The 18,635-nt window shown below is 35.1% G+C and overlaps 1 protein-coding gene across 4 annotated transcripts in view; it reads right to left on the bottom strand.

The window, feature by feature from the left end:
* UBR5 (ubiquitin protein ligase E3 component n-recognin 5) overlaps positions 1 to 18,635 on the bottom strand; it is a 140,371-nt gene that overhangs the window by 5,013 nt on the left and 116,723 nt on the right. For 3 of the 4 annotated variants that reach the window (XM_027973156.3, XM_060393865.1, XM_027973158.3), the window contains exons 45-58: positions 17,741 to 17,961; positions 16,177 to 16,297; positions 15,955 to 16,053; positions 13,439 to 13,682; positions 11,968 to 12,079; positions 11,216 to 11,360; positions 9,856 to 9,986; positions 7,966 to 8,026; positions 5,918 to 6,093; positions 5,636 to 5,720; positions 4,141 to 4,296; positions 3,690 to 3,803; positions 2,150 to 2,294; positions 481 to 566 (exon numbers count right to left, since the gene is read on the bottom strand). In XM_027973156.3, coding sequence (XP_027828957.1) covers positions 481 to 566; positions 2,150 to 2,294; positions 3,690 to 3,803; positions 4,141 to 4,296; positions 5,636 to 5,720; positions 5,918 to 6,093; positions 7,966 to 8,026; positions 9,856 to 9,986; positions 11,216 to 11,360; positions 11,968 to 12,079; positions 13,439 to 13,682; positions 15,955 to 16,053; positions 16,177 to 16,297; positions 17,741 to 17,961 — 1,896 coding nt within the window. Of the gene's footprint in view, positions 1 to 480; positions 567 to 2,149; positions 2,295 to 3,689; positions 3,804 to 4,140; positions 4,297 to 5,635; positions 5,721 to 5,917; positions 6,094 to 7,965; positions 8,027 to 9,855; positions 9,987 to 11,215; positions 11,361 to 11,967; positions 12,080 to 13,438; positions 13,683 to 15,948; positions 16,054 to 16,176; positions 16,298 to 17,740; positions 17,962 to 18,635 lie in introns of all 4 variants that reach the window. The other variant, XM_027973157.3, reaches the window with a different exon arrangement.

Here is an 18,635-nt window from a genome sequence, read left to right as displayed (position 1 = left end):
TTGGGTCTCTGGCATTGCAGGCAGATTCTTTACCATCTGAGTGACCAGGGAAGTCCTAATACTTTAAAGATTAAAATCACAGACCTAGTACCTGTAATTAAGTTACTCTATTCATAGTATACAGAGCAATTATGATTCTATTAAAAAATTTTGCAAACACTTGCACCTAGTCAAAAAGATTAAGGATGGATTAAAGAGGCCGCTAACATACATTAGCACTCACTATAGGGGGAAAACCAGGTCTCAACAGTAAGCTGGTATTATATCTTCGGGACTAAGGATAGCATTTTAATAGCTAAGATGTACTTCACTCTGTTTATAGTTTTACTCATACTTCAGACGTCCTATTATAGAGAAACAAAATTGACTTTTACTTCCTTAGCCAAAATTAAAATCATTACCAATTTAAAACAAAAGGCTGTCTTTCATACAGTATTTAAGGTTTTTAGTTTTTTCTACAAATTTTATGAAAACACTTACAAGATCTTGTCGTTCTGTCATGCTCATCTTCTCTACAATTGACCAGAACCACCGCTTGAACTGCAAGAGCTTCTCAGCATTTTCTCCTACAAATAAATATAAATTCAATAAATATTCTGCATCAGTTGTATTTTTAGAATACTATTTATAAAATTAAAATGTGAATGGGGGAGTCTAATCCTAATACAAGAAATTAAGACCATTTGTACAATGTGAAACTTCTATAGTTCATTAGCCTATCCCAATGACCAAGACAAGAAAACAAACCACTAGCCTCAAAAATCACATGACTTTAATTCCATCACTAAGTCATGATTCTTCTCATGATGTTAAACCAGTGCTTCTCAAAGTTTAATAAGTTTACAAGTCACTTGGGAGATCTTTTTAAAATGCAGATTCTCACTGATTAGGTATGGGGAAGAAAGCAGAAAGAAACCAAAGATTCTGCATTTCTAAAAAGCTTCCAGATGATGCTGATATTGTTGATTTGAGGATCATACTTGGAGTGTCTTTAGATATTTTTTCCCCTTCTAGGTTTGTGGTTTATATCAATAAATAAACCAAATTCTTATGTCACGAATATTGAAAACTATTTTATTACTTAACACAAAAACTATTATGCAGTGATCTGCATGTTACCAAGCATGAAGGAAAAACAAGAAAATTTACCCAAATTTAACTTACTATAATTTGGCTGAAGCTGTTTGCAAAATATGAAGAATAAAAGGGAAAAAAACTGGTACCCTCATGTATGGCATTAATCTTGGACTAGAGGTATGGTCTTCTCATGAATTTCTTGGAAGTTCCAGTATTTTATTGTATGTGTTAGTCACTCAGTCTTGTCTGACTCTTTGGGACCCCAGAGACTGTAGCCCACCAGGTGCCTCTGTCCATGGAATTTTCCAGGCAAGAATAATGGAGAGGGTTGCCATTCCCTTCTCCAAGGGATCTTCCCAACCCAGAGATCAAACCCTGGTTTCCTGTACTGCAGGTGAATTCTTTACCATCTGAGGCACCAGGGAAGCCCATTTGATTGTCTAGTCACAGCTAAAAAGTCTACTCCTAGAATATGGGACTTTGAAAAGAAAAAGGTGCAACAAATTAAGCACTGAAGACAAATGTTATTCTAGGATTATCACTACCTCTTGTTACTCTTTCTAGATTTTTCATGTGGTTGTGTGTCATATATCTTTCTAAGTGTGCTCTGAGTTCAGTTCTGAAGTTCCAAAAAGTGAAGTTCTGTATTTTTGAGCTTCTTATTAACAAATTCAAAAAAGAAGCAGAAAGGAAAAAAGGCTACATCATGCAATCAAATTCTTCAGAGGGCTTACCAACAGAATTGTCATATGGATTATTTTTTTCTAAATAAATAAAAACCCTTTCAACACAGTTGTTCACCATAAAGAATTTTTACTATTTCATACTAAACCATTCTTTAACATATAGAAAAATAAAGCAATAAAAGAATTAAGAATAACTAATAATAAGCTATCATAGTTCAAACTAAATATTTTAAGATATTTTATATCTTAAAATATATAAAAACCTGAGTAATAAACAGCATTTCTAAGTCCCTATAAATAGGTTAAGAATTAGAAACCCAGAAAACTGACTGATCAAATTATCTGTATAGTTTATTTCTTATGTAAACATTTAATAAATTTCATACCTGACTCATCATTGAAAGAGGTGAAACTGATCAGCATTTGCACGTTAACCTCACCACAGCCATTTACCAAAAGCCTAAAGTCTTCTGCTGTTAAATCTTCTAATGAATTTTTTGGAAGCACATCCAGCAGACCTTTCCTCATTGCCTAGAGGATTTCAAAAATTACCTATTTATTACTATCAGTACTTTATTTTCTACATAGCAGTTATTATCATTAAAGCCCAATGTCTAATTTTAACAGCCTAAGAATACTAAATACTACTAAAAAGTGAAGTTCTGTATTTTGAGTTTATTCACAAATTCAAAACACAGGCAGAAGGGAAAAAGGGCTACAGGTTCAACAGTAAAGGAGTATTATTTTATCTCAGGAGTTAAACAGTATTTAAAATTATGTTAGTAACAGACTGGTCATTAAGAAAGAATCTGTTAATCATGTTATCCTGTCAATATCCTAGGAAAAGTATGATGATGACAAAAACCAATATCCCTGACACAAACTTACTGAGAAATGCCAAGAACTGTTCTAAGCATCTTATATATGTTAATTAATTAACATTAACCTCATCCTCATTTTGCAGAGGAGGGAACAAAGGCACAAAGTACTTGAGTTGTTTGCTAATGTCATACAGCTAGAGCAGGCTGCAGTCATGATTTGAACCCTGACAGTATTAATTCCAGAGCCCACACAATTATTCCCAGCACAGGGATCAAAACCATTTCATAAACATTTTTCACCAGGAGGGGAAATAGTTAACATAGTGGGCCTGATGTTGTTCTTTAGAAGAGTCTGATGGGAGATGGTCCTTGACAGGCATCTGGAAACTAGGCTTTTGGAATGCTCCCTACATTATTCCTAACTGATGTGGCAATAAGCTCTGCTATAACAGCTTGCCTAGACTATCTGTGCAAAGGTGATTTATGATGAACATGTGTTTTTCCTCTGGGAGTCTGACAGGACTCTGATATTTCCTCTGCTAGTAGGACTGGTGTCCAATAAAAAAGCTGGGCCCCGACTCTTAAGTAGGCCCTAAACACAACACTGCATACACACTGCTGTAATTCACTGCTGGAGGAAGAACATACTGTTCTTTTGTGACAACTCATACCCCCAGAAAGAGAACTTTGAAGCTTGTACCTGGATTCCTCCAGACTCTGTCTGATGTAAATCTCCCCTTGTGAGAGTCCTTTTGCTATAAACCATACCACGAACTGCCTCTGAGTCTAAGGAGTCCACCTAGTGCGTCACCAGAGGCATGGATGGTTGCAGGACTCTAGAACGATGAGTCCCATAAAGAATCCTTTCCAAATTTTTGCTCACCAGATCTACTTTCTGATGATTACATGGTTTTTCCAAGTAGTTTTACCCAAAAGAAAGGAGTTGGTCTGGACTCAGGTACAATTTATACTGTACATAAACTCATTTTGGTTTTAAAAATTTTGACCCTTCATAAGCAAGCTGAATACATTGTAAGCTAGTTTAAAACACAGAAGATACCAATAGCCTCATCAGATCAAGTAACATTTTTTGGAAAAAACTTACATGTAATGGCTGTTCTGCAACTACCAACATTCTATGTTCAGCATATTTCCGCACATACTCATAAACATTCTGAGGAGTGACTGGTATATTTACACCATTAGGAATAAGTTCAACCTGTGGGAAATTTAGCAGTGCCATTTAAAACCAATTTTGACAAAGCAGGAGTAAGTTAACAGTTCAGAAAACAATTTCCTAAAATTTTAAAATCTAAAGACAATTCTGTATTTGACAACTAAGAAATGCAGACATTCTAGGCCTAAGTAACTATAAACTCTTCAGCCTCTCAATCTGTCTCACTGACTCTCCATCCATTCATATCTTTCTCTCCATCTCCTACTGTGTCTTTGTGTGTGTGTGTCTCTCTCTCTCTTGCTCTTTCTTGGTCCCTATCTATCTAAATTGATTTTCTATGTACCAAGCACAATAGATTAACCAAATTCATTTGTTTTACCTGTCCTCCACCTTCTTCTTTACACAGGTCAATTGCAAATGCCAAATCCATTGCTGAGAAAACAGCATCAGCATCTGAACTCTGAGAAGCAAGAATAAGTTGCCGCAAACTCTCGTACATCACAGGGTCAAAAAAAGCAAAATCGTGCCAATTGACCTAAGAGAGTAATCATATGAAAATGAATTATGAAAGAAACATCTTAATTGAATTTGTTAGTTAAGTTGAAATCTATGATAAAATTTTATCTAATTTGAAGATACATGATACACTGATATAGAATGATCTCCCACTAATATAAATGATCTAAAGAGGTAAAGTTTTAATAAGTCTTTGGCTCTGATAATACATTTAATTTTCAAAGTATGAAAAGTATATATTTTTTTAAAATTTAAAGCCAGGAGTGTAATAGCTTTAAGTTCCAAATTTTTTGCAGGAACCAGCACTAATTATTAAAAAGTGATTATGCTGAGCAGCTGATCCTAAATACACATCCTGTAATTTCAGATGATAAATCTAATGCTCAAAGGAATTCAGTAACTTGCTGAAGGTCCTATCATTGGGTTGTAACTTGAGTCTGATTGATTTCATGACCTTTTCCATAAACCTTGTTAAAGGCTCAATAATTTCTATGCTGCTAGCTTTTAAGTCCAGTTCTTTCTCTGCACAAGAGCATTTTACCTGGAACACATTAAGATGTCAACAGAGTCAGCATTTTTTTAAAAAAAGGAAAAAATACATATCATAGTATGAAATGCTATAATAGAAAACAATATTCACCAGTGGGTTTGAGCAGAGAAAATTATTGATAGACCACAATGTTAACAATGATAACTCATATTAGATGGGTGGTGTGCATCTGTAGCAAAGACCATATAATATTTTGTTGTTTATAGTGTATCATTAGTATTATGCATTAATTTAAAGAATGTGTTTTTCTCCTCCTACCTTCCCCATCATAAAGGAATGTACAAGCTGTCAAACTATCAAAACACAAAAGAAAATAAGCTAATTCTGTCACCAAGAGATAATTATCAAGAATTGCTGAGCTAGATGTTCTTACCTTCTTTTCTCCCTTCTACCAACATACATCTTACATACAGTTTTGAAGCTAGCAGTGCTCTTTTCAATACAATGTTGCTTCTATTGCCATTACTTGCTAGAACAAATAATAATAAAACTTACTGAGCACTTACTATGTGCCAGGCACTATACTGTTGTCTTTACCATTGTATAAATGAGAAATAAATGTCCAAGGATCTGTCTGCAACGGGATCCAGGTCCGTCAGTCCCTCTAAACTCACCTCTGTGTCACTCATTCTCCTATGCTGTCTCCTCCATGTATTGCGATTTTTCCCCATGTCATTAAATGCTTGAAAATGACTTTATAATGACTAGAATGCCTTAAAATTGAATATTAAGTTAATGCCATAACTATATATTTTATTTAAACAATTTTGCAACTATAAAAGCAGTTAGATTCATTAAAATCACTTACTTTCCTACCAAGCAACACTTTAATCACATGTCTATTCAATGTGATAGGACACAGTTCATTCTGTAATAGACACAGTCCAAGAATCCTAAAAATAAAAACAAGCAAATAGTAATTAAATTTAAAAATTCTAGACTACATAACCCCATATACATAATATACACATTTAAATAAATTTTTATAGTAGAACATATATACACACATTTTACAGACTAAAATATTTTAGAAAAATTTCATAAACTGAAATTTAAAAAAGATTCAAATATAAGATTAGAGTGACTTTACCTGCCAATATTTCTGAAACAATTCAATCTTGCTTCTGTGTTTTTGCCAGGCCTTGGAGTATAAAATCCTCTTTTTCCAGGTTGGTAAAACAAAGGAGCGTTGTCATCACCATCATCTGTATCATCTAAATCCATATCTACTACACTTCGACTAGAACCATGACGCTTTCGGTTTTCCTAATAACAGAGTATCAGAGATCAAGTCCCAAGATTTTATTTATATTTTAGTGTATGTGTATACAAGAGAATATTATTTAATAACGCATACATACTGGTTCTCGTAAATCACTTAAATGTAAAGATCGATAGGTAAAGCAAGTTTCATAGTTAAATATAAATCAACTTTAATTCATTCTTTCAGAATTATGATATACAAAGCTTCTGCCTGTTAACTTCTCGGTCCATTTACGTAAAATCACTCAATGAAACTCTGGTAGCTTCCTTTACGTTGATTCCTTAAATTTATTTTCCCTTGGTAGAATTCTGGGTTGACAATTTTGAAGGCACTGTAAGGATGCTGCTGCAACTGTCTTCTGGCCCTCTGATGAGAAATCCGCTGCCTTGCACATTCCTGTCTCTGTGTAAGGCACGATTAGTTTCCTATTAGTTTCACAAGAGCTTGATTATACCTAGTCATAGTTTTCTCTCAGTTTATCCTGTTTAGGGTTTACTGACCTCCTTGAATCTGCAAATAAATATGTTGTACGCCAAATCTGGGAAGGTTTCAGCTACTATTTCTTCAAATATTTTCCTGTAGCAATCTCATTCTCCTCTTCTGGGCACTCCAATGACATTAATGTTTAACATGGTCCAACAGGTCTCCGGAAAACTGTTGTTTGAGATCTTTTCTCTTTCTATTCTTCAAAATGGATAGTTTCTATCTTCAAATTGACTGATACTTTCCTATATCATCTTCATTCTGCTATTAACCTATTTAGTGAACTTTTTAATTTTTATAAGTACTTTTTATAATTTTCTCTTGGTTCTCTTTTTCTATTCCTCTGTTGTGAATCTTTACCTTTCCATTCATTTGCTTATCTTATAGAACATGAGATAAAGTTTTTGATAATTCCAACAAGTGGGGTCATCTCAAGGTTAGTATCACTTGGTTCTTTTCCCAGAATTGGTGAGTCTCTGCTGGTTCTCTGTATGTTGAATAATTTTGGAGTATATCCTGGACATTTTTTAAATAAGTTACAGAACTCTGGGTCTTGTTGAAATGATATGGAGAATGCTAAATTTTTTGGCCTTGGTAGTTAATAACCTGGTTAGGTTCAGACTGGAAGTATCTTCTGTGTGCAGTGGTCCTAGTGGCTGCCTCTTTGTGACCCCATGGACTGTGGCACTCCAGACCCCTCTGTCCTCCACTATCTCGTGAAGTTTGCTCAGATTCATGCCCACTCAGTCAGTGATGCCATCCAACCATCTCATCCTCTGTCACCCCTCTTCTCCTCCTGCCCTCAATCCTTCCCAGCATCGGGGTCTTTTCTAATGAGTTGGCATCAGGTGGCCGAAGTATTGGAGCTTCAATAACAGTCCTTCCAATGAGTAGTCAGTGGTTCCATCACTAACAGCCTTTTAATTCTACTATGGGTCTGTTCTGCATATGCACCATGTGGGACAGTCTGGTAGTATAGTTTACTTAAAGCATGTGCTGTCTTCCAGTTAAGATGGAGCAGTGGGGATCAGCTTTACTCTCCTGCCTGAAATAATGCCCCAAAGGTTGTTTTTCAAGTTTTGACTTCCCTCCAATCTGTGTGCTGTTTACTTTTCAGAATTCTAAAGCAGTTCCTTTCTTAATTTTTTCCAGAGTTTTAAGTTGTTTTCAGTTAAAGAGATATGATTGTCACTGGCACTGATATTTCAATTTGTAAGCATGCACAAATTGAAACACAGCATGCCCTTAACAGACAAGAAAGACTACCAGAGTGGGTAGCCATTCCCTTCTCAGCAGATCTTCCAGATGCAGGGATGAACCTGGGTGTCCTGCACTGCAGGTGGATTCTTTACCACCTGAGCCACCAGGGAAGCCCACAAAACATCCCTTACCTGTACTTTTTCTGAAGAGTCTAATAATCCAAGATCCAGGATACTATCGGCTCCATTTTCCCTAAAAACAAACAAAACTTTTCATATTCCAGATAACTGAAATTTCTAGAATTTAGTGTAGAGAAAACCATATGCATTTAAATTTTTAAGACTTCATCAGTATATTTACGTTTTGAAGTGAGTAAGTATCTAGGACACTTTACTAGTCTAAACGTAGTTCTAGGAGCAGAAATGTCAATAATATACACAAAGATACTACATGTACGATCCAAGACAATGAACTAAAGGCTACCCGATTTAAGACAAAATAAGTGCAGTCTTCATGGGGGGCTGAAATTTGAGCTCAGGGAAAACACTGTAAAAGAACAGGAAAAAGTTCAGAAGGCAACCACAATAGGAATCAAATGTTCCAATGTATTTAATTGTTCTAGAATACTAACAAATCCACTGTTCAATCCATAAAGGCAGGTGAAAGTAGTCATATATTCTTGTATTCAACAGGAAATCCTACTAAAATAGCAACCCTTACATATATTTACAAAACGTCTTCCCCCTCCCCCCCCAAAAATGCACAGTATTTGCAAATGGGCTAAGCTATATTAGTGTTGCTGTATCCAGAAATGAAGAAGAGGAATGAAAATGTAGTACATAAAAGTCAAGAAATGAAAAATAGTTAACAGCAAAGAAAAGAAACTTCTAGCAACAGTCTTTGGCTTGGACCATTCAAAGGCTCTGAGAATGGTAAATAGCTAGAATAAATTAAGTGGCTGTTTACTTCAGGATTTAGCCAACTCACTTATCCATTTCTAGGAACATATCTAATCTTGAAGTTCCTCATTCAATATCATGACTAGGAGGGAAAAACAAATAAACAAACACATCTTCATTTAAAGTAACACTTCAAAGCCTCAAACTGGATATTAGAGTAGCCCCAGGATGGAAGGGCACAGATTAAATGTGGCATCAGATTAAATGTATCTTCTTATCACTTTAACCTGTCACTTGGGGAAAAGAAGGGTAAGTAATTTAACTGTTAGATATTTTTAAGTTTTATATTAAAACAAATAATTGCACAATAAAAGCAAACACTTGCATGATTTCCAAGATAAATCAGGATGCCTAAAATAAATTTCTTATTTACTACAAAGACTCAGGGATTACACCCAATTCCTTGAGGTATCTGGCCTTTGCATTAGAGGTATTCATGTGGAGAACAAGATGTACTTCTTATAAGTTAATTTCTTTCTTTTTTTTTTTTTTGTTTAATTTTTATTTTTACTTTATTTTACTTTACAATACTGTATTGGTTTTGCCATACATTGACATGAATCCACCACGGGTGTACATGAGTTCCCAAACATGAACCCCACTCCCACCCCATATCATCTCTCTGGATCATCCCCGTGCACCAGCCCCAAGCATCATGTATCCTACATCAAACATAGACTGGCAATTCGTTTCTTACATGCTAGTATACATGTTTCAATGCCATTCTCCCAAATCATCCCACCCTCTCCCTCTCCCTCAGAGTCCAAAAGTCCGCTCTACACATCTGTCTCTTTTGCTGTCTCGCATACAGGGTCATCGTTACCATCTTTCTAAATTCCATATATATGTGTTAGTATACTGTATTGGTGTTTTTCTTATGTTAATTTCTAAATAAGGTTCATAAAATTTATCTTCAAACCTAAAGTGACTGCTAAAATTCAGCCCTTCTAGTAACATGTGAAACCTGACTGTCTCACTCAGGTTTTTAAGCCATCTCCTAAAATTAAAACCATTCAAGTCTTGCACTATTTAATATAGATTATAAGATATGATAACACCTGTATCCTAAAAATAAAGTCGCTAATGTTTAAACTAAAACGTCTTCCCAAATGTGCATATTACCGTCCATGTGCAATAATGAGTTCCATGGCTTCATCTACTCTTGCTCTCAGAGAATCTTCACTTGCTAGAAGCAGCAGCAGCTGAGCTGGGGATAACTCCAACAGCATGCCAGTGATTTTACTTGCAAATGCCTGTAAATGACAAACAAATGTTACTTGCCTCTACTCTCTGAAACCTCTTGTCTAAATTAGCAATGTTTTATCAAGGGGGGGAAAAAAAGAAAATATAAGATACTCAGGTAACAAACAGAAAAATTTCTGAAATATTTTCTAATTGGAATCTATGAAGAAGAGAAAGGGAGGAGACATTAATTTTCTTAACCTGATAAGGGACATCTATGAAAAAGGCCACAGCCAACATGATACTTGATGATGAGAATTGTAATGTTTCCTCCCATTTGACATTGTACTGCAAGTTTCAGTTAGTACAAGAAGGCAAGTAGAGAAAATAGAAGTAATCCAGATTGGAGAGGAGAAGTAAAACTCCTTGTTTATAGACAACAGATTCTCCATGTAGAAAACAATGACAGACTCTACAAAGAAGTCACTAGAATTAGCAACACATGAGTTTATTTTATGAGATTAGAAGCTTAATTATAGAAAACTTTGGTAGGGAACAAGTAGTCTATGCATTAGCAGTCTTATTAAAGCTAGTTTAATATTTATTTGTTGACAAGCCTTTTTAAAAGACTTCTGATATTCATGAGTAAACATAAAAATATTCAAGGTCCATTTTTTCCCCTTCTTCATCAGAGGCCTGGAAACTTTTTTTTTTTCATTTAGTGTAGGAAAAAAGAGAGGGAAGAAGTGAAGGAAGGAGAAGCAGAAAGAAAAAAGATGCCCACATTTAAGGCTAAGGATTTACTGAAATATAATTCATTTATTGTTTTATTATTTTTTTGCTCTAGTATGTACATGTAGTTATGTACAAAGACAAAAAAGAAAACTAGGTTATGTTTCATATTATATGAAAGAAACCCCTGACAGAACATTCAAAATAAAACCTTCCTGTCATATTTATGAAGTACATTGCAACATGTTCCAGCTACAAGCTGATAACAAAGTTAGCTTTAAAAAGCAACAATAATTTGTACAAATAAATACAATGCACAGACAATTTCTTAGCACGAAAGGAAATTATTAGGTAGAATGTTAACCTGGCATATATAGTAAAATAAACATCAAGCTATATACAATTACTCTCCAGTAAGTGTTGCTTCTTTCCCTCCTAAGCTTCCTTTTTTGGCAGTCCTCAAATCACATGGCTTTCCAGTAGCTGACAACTTCTTAAGGTATCAGCCTTAATTCAAAACCTAAAATGGCACAGCCAGTTAAGAGGTAGCTAAGCACGCCATACGTACTGGTTGCATTGCTTGTACACGGGGGTAAAGTCTCTCTCCGAGCGCCTGACGATGTGCCGGCAGAGGGTCAGGGTCATCGCTAGGATTTCCTTCAGAGGCTGGTCTGAAGGGCCTAGTGTCGATGGAAAGCTGTCTTCTAAAATCCCTGAAAGATGAACAAAGCTATGATGACTTCATTCCCCTTGTCTGCAAAATGGAAAATATCACTGCAACAAAGTGGGAAATCAGAGCATATAGTTAGTTAGCTCCAGTTATGGTACCAGGGTGGAAGAATGCCTAAAAAGAATGATGCTTGGAAAATAAAATTTATCTAGATTTGGTCACTTGAGAATCTGTAAGTCTGCAATGCATGTATTAATTTGATTCTAAGGGAACAGGACCTTAAAATACCAGAAATCAAGAGCCCACCCATATTTCCTGGAAATTTTAAGACAAAAGTAAAATGCCACTCATTCTAACATGTGAAAAACTGAACGTTTTAAGTAACACAATTGCCACAAGTTAAGATTTTTAAAACAAATTTAGGAACTTGGGTGATAAATAAAAAGCCAATGTAATTTCAACTGGCCCTGGGTTTTTAAACCAGAACATACTAGTTAACAGTTGGTTAGACTATTTTAGTTACAATGCATCACTTATCCAATTATTAACTTTCATTTTCTAAAAGTTAACAATTGAGACTCTTATTTTCAGGCCTACCTCCAATTCATCCAAAATGATGGTACTCAATAAAAGATACAAAATCATCTCACCTATCCCGGTCTCTCCGAGAACCCGCTCGCAAGCCACTACTCCTCCTCATTTCCCTCTCTCTCTCTCTTTCCCGATCCCTCTCTCCTCTGTTCCTTAATCTCTGCATTAAACCTGGAAAAAAGTGAAATACACTTTGTTTAGATGAATGTAAATACAACTACTTTAAATGTTAAAGTCAATGTGAGGAAATGAGACAACACAGTAAGAACATAACAGCTGAAGATCATTTTCCTTAGCATCTGTGTTAGTGCCTTTCTGTTATTCTCCCAATGGTTTTGAGCGTTGGGAGTGATTCTGTAGAATGAATTTATCTCCTTGTCATGTCAGAGCTATGAAACAAAATGTAGCAACCAGGACTGTGTTAGTTCCGACATAAACAATGCTGGTATTTCTTACATATTTGAGTATCTTCTCTATTCTTAGTTTTTGGGATTAAAAACATTTAAAGACACTCAGCTATTACTCTTTAAAACCTTAAGCGTAAACCAGGGTATGGTTTCCTAACAACTGTGCAGAAAAATTATTTCTGAAATGTCATGACTTCCTAGGTTTCCTCATTCACATTTTACAATTTTTTAAAAAACTATAAGACTATAGAAAGTCAAATGGTTAAACTAATAATGAAAGGCTGGGGTATGCCCCCCATCTTTTCATCCTTAATTCTTTCCAGAGCTTGTTCAGCTTCTATGGTGCAGTTTACAGAACCACAGTAAGATACAGCTATAGCCTAGGAATTAATAAAACACAGGACTCTGTTAGTTAACTCCTCCTCCCTCAATTACTGTATCCATTCACCTACGAGACTGACAATTTCCTTACATGAATCCCGAGGTTCAACCTTTTGTAGTTTTCACATTTTAAAATACACTATCATAATCTTGAAAATCAGGTGAGAATTCTAACCCCAAAGTGGTGATCATTGGGGAGGCAGAACTTGCACCAGGATGTTAACATAGAAAATCTTTATTACCAAAAAACAAAGTCTTGCTAAATTAAACAGTGAAGTTAGTAACTTCACTGTTTAAAGGTAAAACAGCCAATTTACCTTTGGTTGCAGAATCCACCTCCCTAGAGACTGGTAGAATCCGTGCAAATCATACTTTAAAAAGCACTGTTCTAGATAACAGCATTTTCTTCTCAGTATCTGTACTAATTGGGAAATCCTGCAGTTTGCTCTTTGAATTTTTATATTACCTTAAACCTCCCATTTCCCAAACATTAAAATTGAGATGAAAAACTCAATCGTACAATCATAACCATTTATGAAAACGAATGGGGCAGTAAAAGAGCCAACCGGTAAACTGCCGATTAGAGTAGTTTAAACAAGGTTAAGTAATTGATCTAAAATAAAATAGTATAAAAGTGTAAATATAAACTTCTCCAACTAAACACACATATAACCATGATCATTGTTTCAATCAAACAAGGAAAGAATTTTTATGAGCTTGTTACTACCTCTAGAGTACTTACTTGTATGAGTGCCTTTGTTGGCATTTTGAATACAGTCTAAATTTGGCAGTTTTTCATTTGACAAAAAAGCTTGTGCAATGGCTGTATAAAAGCTTCGTGCTACACCACTGCCCTCTCCTGGTTCATCCTTAAATGTGACTTTTACTCTGTGTACAGCCATAGGTGTAGTAGCACATCTTCGACCAAAGTGATTGTTAAGTTGCCGCATGGTCTGCTGAATAAGAAGATCTCTATCCCGGTCAACCTATTGAAACGCAACAAAAAGCAGTAAATTCAGTGCTGGAAAACACCTTGACATTTTTCTGTGTAAAATCTGAAAATCTAATTTTTGCTTTTCCTTGACAGTTGAAATAGCTACAAAGTATCTGGGTTCTCAAAAGCTTATATATTCCAAATAGGACTCTAAATCACACAAGAACATCCTACATTAAATCAAGATAATGGAATTTAACTCAATTAGAACATTTTCTTAAAAGATCTACCAGAACACAGCTATTCATCCAGTTTGGGTATATAGCAAGATAAATTGCAAAAAGATCAAAGTGTGAAATTTTTTAAATAGCAAATCCTTAAAAAGAAAGATAGGCTATTCCTTTGCTATAGAATACCATAGCAAAGTAAAAGAAAAATGACAAACTGGGAAAAATATTTGCACCTTCTATTACCAACAAAGATTCATGAATAGTGTATATGTATCACTTAGTGCTTCTAAAAAAACTGAGGAAAAAACAACAGGAAAAATGGGCAAAATATGTCAACATACATAATAGTTCCCAGAAAAAGAAGCAGCCATGGTACATGAAATCTATGTAACAATGTTTAACTTTGATCAAAATAAGAGAAATACAAATTAAAATTATACTGCCAATCAGATTGGCAAAAATCTAAAAATCTGACAACAAACTGCTGGCAAGACTTTGGAGAATCAGGCACTCTTGTATTGATGCAGAAAATGCAAAAATATACAGACATTATATAGGAGTATTTGCCAATATTTGACAAAATTATATATACCCATGTCCTCTAACCCATATCTAGGATTCTATCTCAAAGACATGCGAGCCAAATAGAGTAACACACATAAACCAATTCAGCACACCACTATTTGTAACAGCAAAAGACCAAATGTCTATCAACAGGACACTGGTTGAAAAAAAAACTGATAAAGTCATAAAATGTGGTACTAAGACTACTAGGTAGTTAGAAAACAGAGAGTAAAATAGAACATTTCTCTCTTTATAGCCACGGTTTTCTCTCTAGGATATAGTGTTAATTGGAAAAATCAAGATGGAGTAAAATGTGTAACATTTTACTTGGGGTGTAATGCTTGGGGTAGGGAGTGAGGGACAGAGATGAACACATATGCACGATTATATTTTTTAAAGGTGGGAGGGAAATAAGCTGGGTGGGGGGATCAAAAAGTAAAAAATCCCAAAAGCGGGCAGGGGCAACCCAAAGTAAAGAGATAGGAATGTGAACTAGATTTCTCTGAATATAAACTTCTACAGACTTCACTTTGCAACTGTAGATATTTTATATTATGAAACAAAACAAATTAAAAAAAAAAAAAAAGGAGAGCAATCCCTAAAAAATGAAGGGAAAATGAACCAAAAGACCTTAACTGTGTGGAGATAAGATGGTAGGTACCAAAACCGCACAAAAGAAATGATGTCAAGTGACTTTAAAACAATGTAATTTGACTACAAATCTCCAATTGGAAATGCTCTAAGAACGAAAACCGCAAGTAAATCTTAACTCTATTTTCAATAATCATTTTGTTACTAGTAGTGTTGACATTATGATTCTAAGATTGCTATATGCATGCGGTGGGATAAAGGCAAATGAGTAATTTTAGTGGTGTTGCTGGAAAGCTGGATATTATTCAGTTCAGAAGAAAGGAAGACTAAAGGGTGAAAACAAAACTTGTATTTCTAAATCTCGAATATGAAACAGCAGTATCAGTGTGAACACATGGTCTAATTTTCTTATATTTTTTTAAGAAGCAATTCCTAGTTCTATCCACTAAAAGACCTGGAAATAATGACCAATGCTATAGGCAGGGAACAATTTAAAGTCCAGATTATAATCTCAAAATACAATTTCCTGTTAAAAGGAATGGCTGATTTAAAGTCTGTGACAGAAAATAACAGAAAATGAGACACATCAAATAGTAGGGAAGTTACCAAAGATTGGACGGACTCTCACTACAGTGAGTCTCACTTTCTCAGCTAAAGAAAACAGTTTGAGCATCACTGAAATGAAGCACATCAACAGTTTAAATCTGTGTATTCACGATACTTAAACAAACCCACTGTTCCTCATTACATGATAATGGGAAACCAACTGCCAGAGATATCCACTACTCTAAATTCGATGACTACCATTCATTTGCTTTAAATTTTTAATTACATAGTATGCATCTAGTATTTTTGTTTTCAAACTTTATATAAATGCTACATGTATAGTATTGAATAGTATACTATATGTATATTATAAGAAACTCTAAATACCTTTACCTCTAGTGATAAATCTCTTGACTGCTGATTTCTCAGTTTTTCCATTTCTCTACGGAATTTTGATTCTTTTACCTCAAAACCACCCAATTCAGTTAGGATCTTTTAAAAGAAAAGGAAAAAAAAAAACACAAAATGAAAAAAACCCATAAATATATGACAGAACTATTCTCTGAATATGTACTTATCAGGCAGAATAGAATGTAAAGTGTTCAAAATACATACTGATCCAGGTTCTGCTCCAACATCTTCCATGAACACCCGGCCAAACAGTTCTAAAGAAAGGCGCCAACGTCCTAGCAGCATATCATGGGAAATTACCATTCCCATGAAGCTACACTGTGGCCTGTGAGAAATTTGAGGGGAGAGGAAGAGCAACTTAGCCAACTCTTAAAAATTTCCTGGTTTTTGGTCAATAACAGTAACTTACTTGGTCTTTTAAAATTCTGAGATCTTAATTTATAACCACATACTCTCTAATGGAGAGTATGACTATAATTTTCCTATTACTACTTGTTCCTTACAGAACTTCTCATTTTTACTCTATTATTCCTTCTGTCCTTTATGTAAGGATACATCCTCAGGCTGCCTACTATCTTTAATTTACCTCCTCTCCTTAAAGTCCAGTGTCCATCTCCACTGGGTGATTCCCAGACCCCTCTTTAGTTCAAACTTTCACAACGGACCAGAATTTCATTGCGTGAAATATATCCAACTTCGATCACACTTAACTCATGCTCAGAATTAGTAAAACTGTGCATGGCCTCTTCACTACAATGACACTGCCTCCTAATTTCCTCCAAAAGTACTGCCTATTTTTCTGTTGCACAGACGTCAACAAACTTTATTCTTCCCTCGGTTCTTCCAGAATGACAAGCCCTTTATGAGTTTCTTTTCTTACCCCATGGTTTCCTTTCCATCCCCAAAGACAATATTCTACTTCTGTCCCTTTTTCACCACTAGCCAGAATGAATAATGGCTTCTCTACCTCTAATTCTTCTCTCCTTCAGTCTATCTGCTTCTACACTTTCTAACCATCTCAGTTCAAATCATACTGTCTCTAGGAAGCTGGGGCCATCTCAGTCCACAATTCTTGTTTTTTTTTTTGTGGTTGTAGACTGCTAGACTGTGTATATAGGATGTACATAGTTTCCTAAACTAGCTTAACTCCTAGGTAAAAAAAAAACAAACAAAAACCTGACATTACATAACCAAAAAACCAAAGAGCATAAAACAGTTACTAAACAGATCATTAGGTGATGAGCCATACCGAGTCACACTATATACTAGGGCAAACTTTTACTGGGAAAGCAAAGAACCTACCCTCTTGTTGCAAGAGAATTACTAAATGTGAACTTGGCAAAGGAGTGAAACCAAGCAAATGTGTAGGTCACAAACCTAGAAACTCCTGTTTTTAACACGCCATCCTCTCCCCCCAACCACATCTGAGCTCCCGCTAACAAGTGTGTAACTGGCAATTTGATGTGGATATATACTTTAACTCAGCACTGAACACTAAAAACAGAGTCAGAATTTCTTCAATAAAGACAGAAAATCAGAACGCCAATCAGTGACAAAACAGTCACAACCCCCTCCCCCCAAATCGAGAAAACTCTTTAATATTTTAAATATCTGATTACAAACTAGGAAAACAAAAATAATATTTCATCCTATTATTTATATACAAATGAAACACATAGATTATAAATTTCCTAAAGAAAAATTCTTATAAAAATTATAGTAGCCATAAATGAATAGCACAGAAAAACTACCTTCACTTAACAAATACCTGAAAGATGTAAGAGGTGGCCCTTCACTTTCGGTCAGTCCTATTTCTGCCAGTAAACTGCTTTTCAACTGTGCCGCGAGGTCATGAGCAGATGGGCCTGGCTTTGAACTCTCAGCTTCCTCTGGCACCACAGTCTGTTCTTCTCCTTCCTTTTTTTGACGATTTTGCATGTTCATTACATTTTTCAAATTGGCAGCGTAAGACATTTTAGTTGGAAGAACCTATGAATTGTTACATTTAAATGTTAGATATTAAGAACAAATTGACTATAATTTCCTTTTCAACAGAAATCACATGGAAGTTCAATAATACCTTTCTGGTACTTCTAGTTAGGAAGATGCAACCTATTTCTTGTCTGAATCCCACAGCTGAGCACCAATTTCATGCATTTACCACAGCAGCCTTAGAGAACTTTAAAAGGCATCTTTATAATATTTAAGGTTACTTATGTACATCAAATCCTCCCTTGTCACTTAGATAATGAAGAAAAGTCCATTCAATTCCATTCTTCTATATGCCTGCTCTTAAAGACATTATCACTTTTTCATTGGAGAAACAGGACAGTGTAAGTTCAGGCTCAAAAACTAGATCTGTCGCTCCACTTGTTGTCTAACAATAGTCATCCCCACATGAAATTCTTGCAACCTTTCTTTGCCTTACCCATAAAGTCAGGATAATAATGTTTTCTACCCAACATGGTTATAAAGACTAATTGAGACAGTGCCCGGGAGATAGAATTTTTCAACAAATATTAGGTATCATTATTAATATTACTTTATTTATTCCCATTCTAGATTCAAAAAGAAAAGTTACAAGTCAATATATATGCTCATATATGCAAAAAAATTAAATATTCAGTAGTATTACAACAAAAGACCCTGAAATAGGTGAAGCA

Source organism: Ovis aries, chromosome 9, assembly GCF_016772045.2.
Source record: "Ovis aries strain OAR_USU_Benz2616 breed Rambouillet chromosome 9, ARS-UI_Ramb_v3.0, whole genome shotgun sequence".
Classification (NCBI taxonomy): Eukaryota; Metazoa; Chordata; class Mammalia; order Artiodactyla; family Bovidae; genus Ovis; species Ovis aries.
The sequence above is the reverse complement of the archived record's forward strand: the minus strand, read 5'-3'. Positions and strand labels throughout refer to the sequence as shown.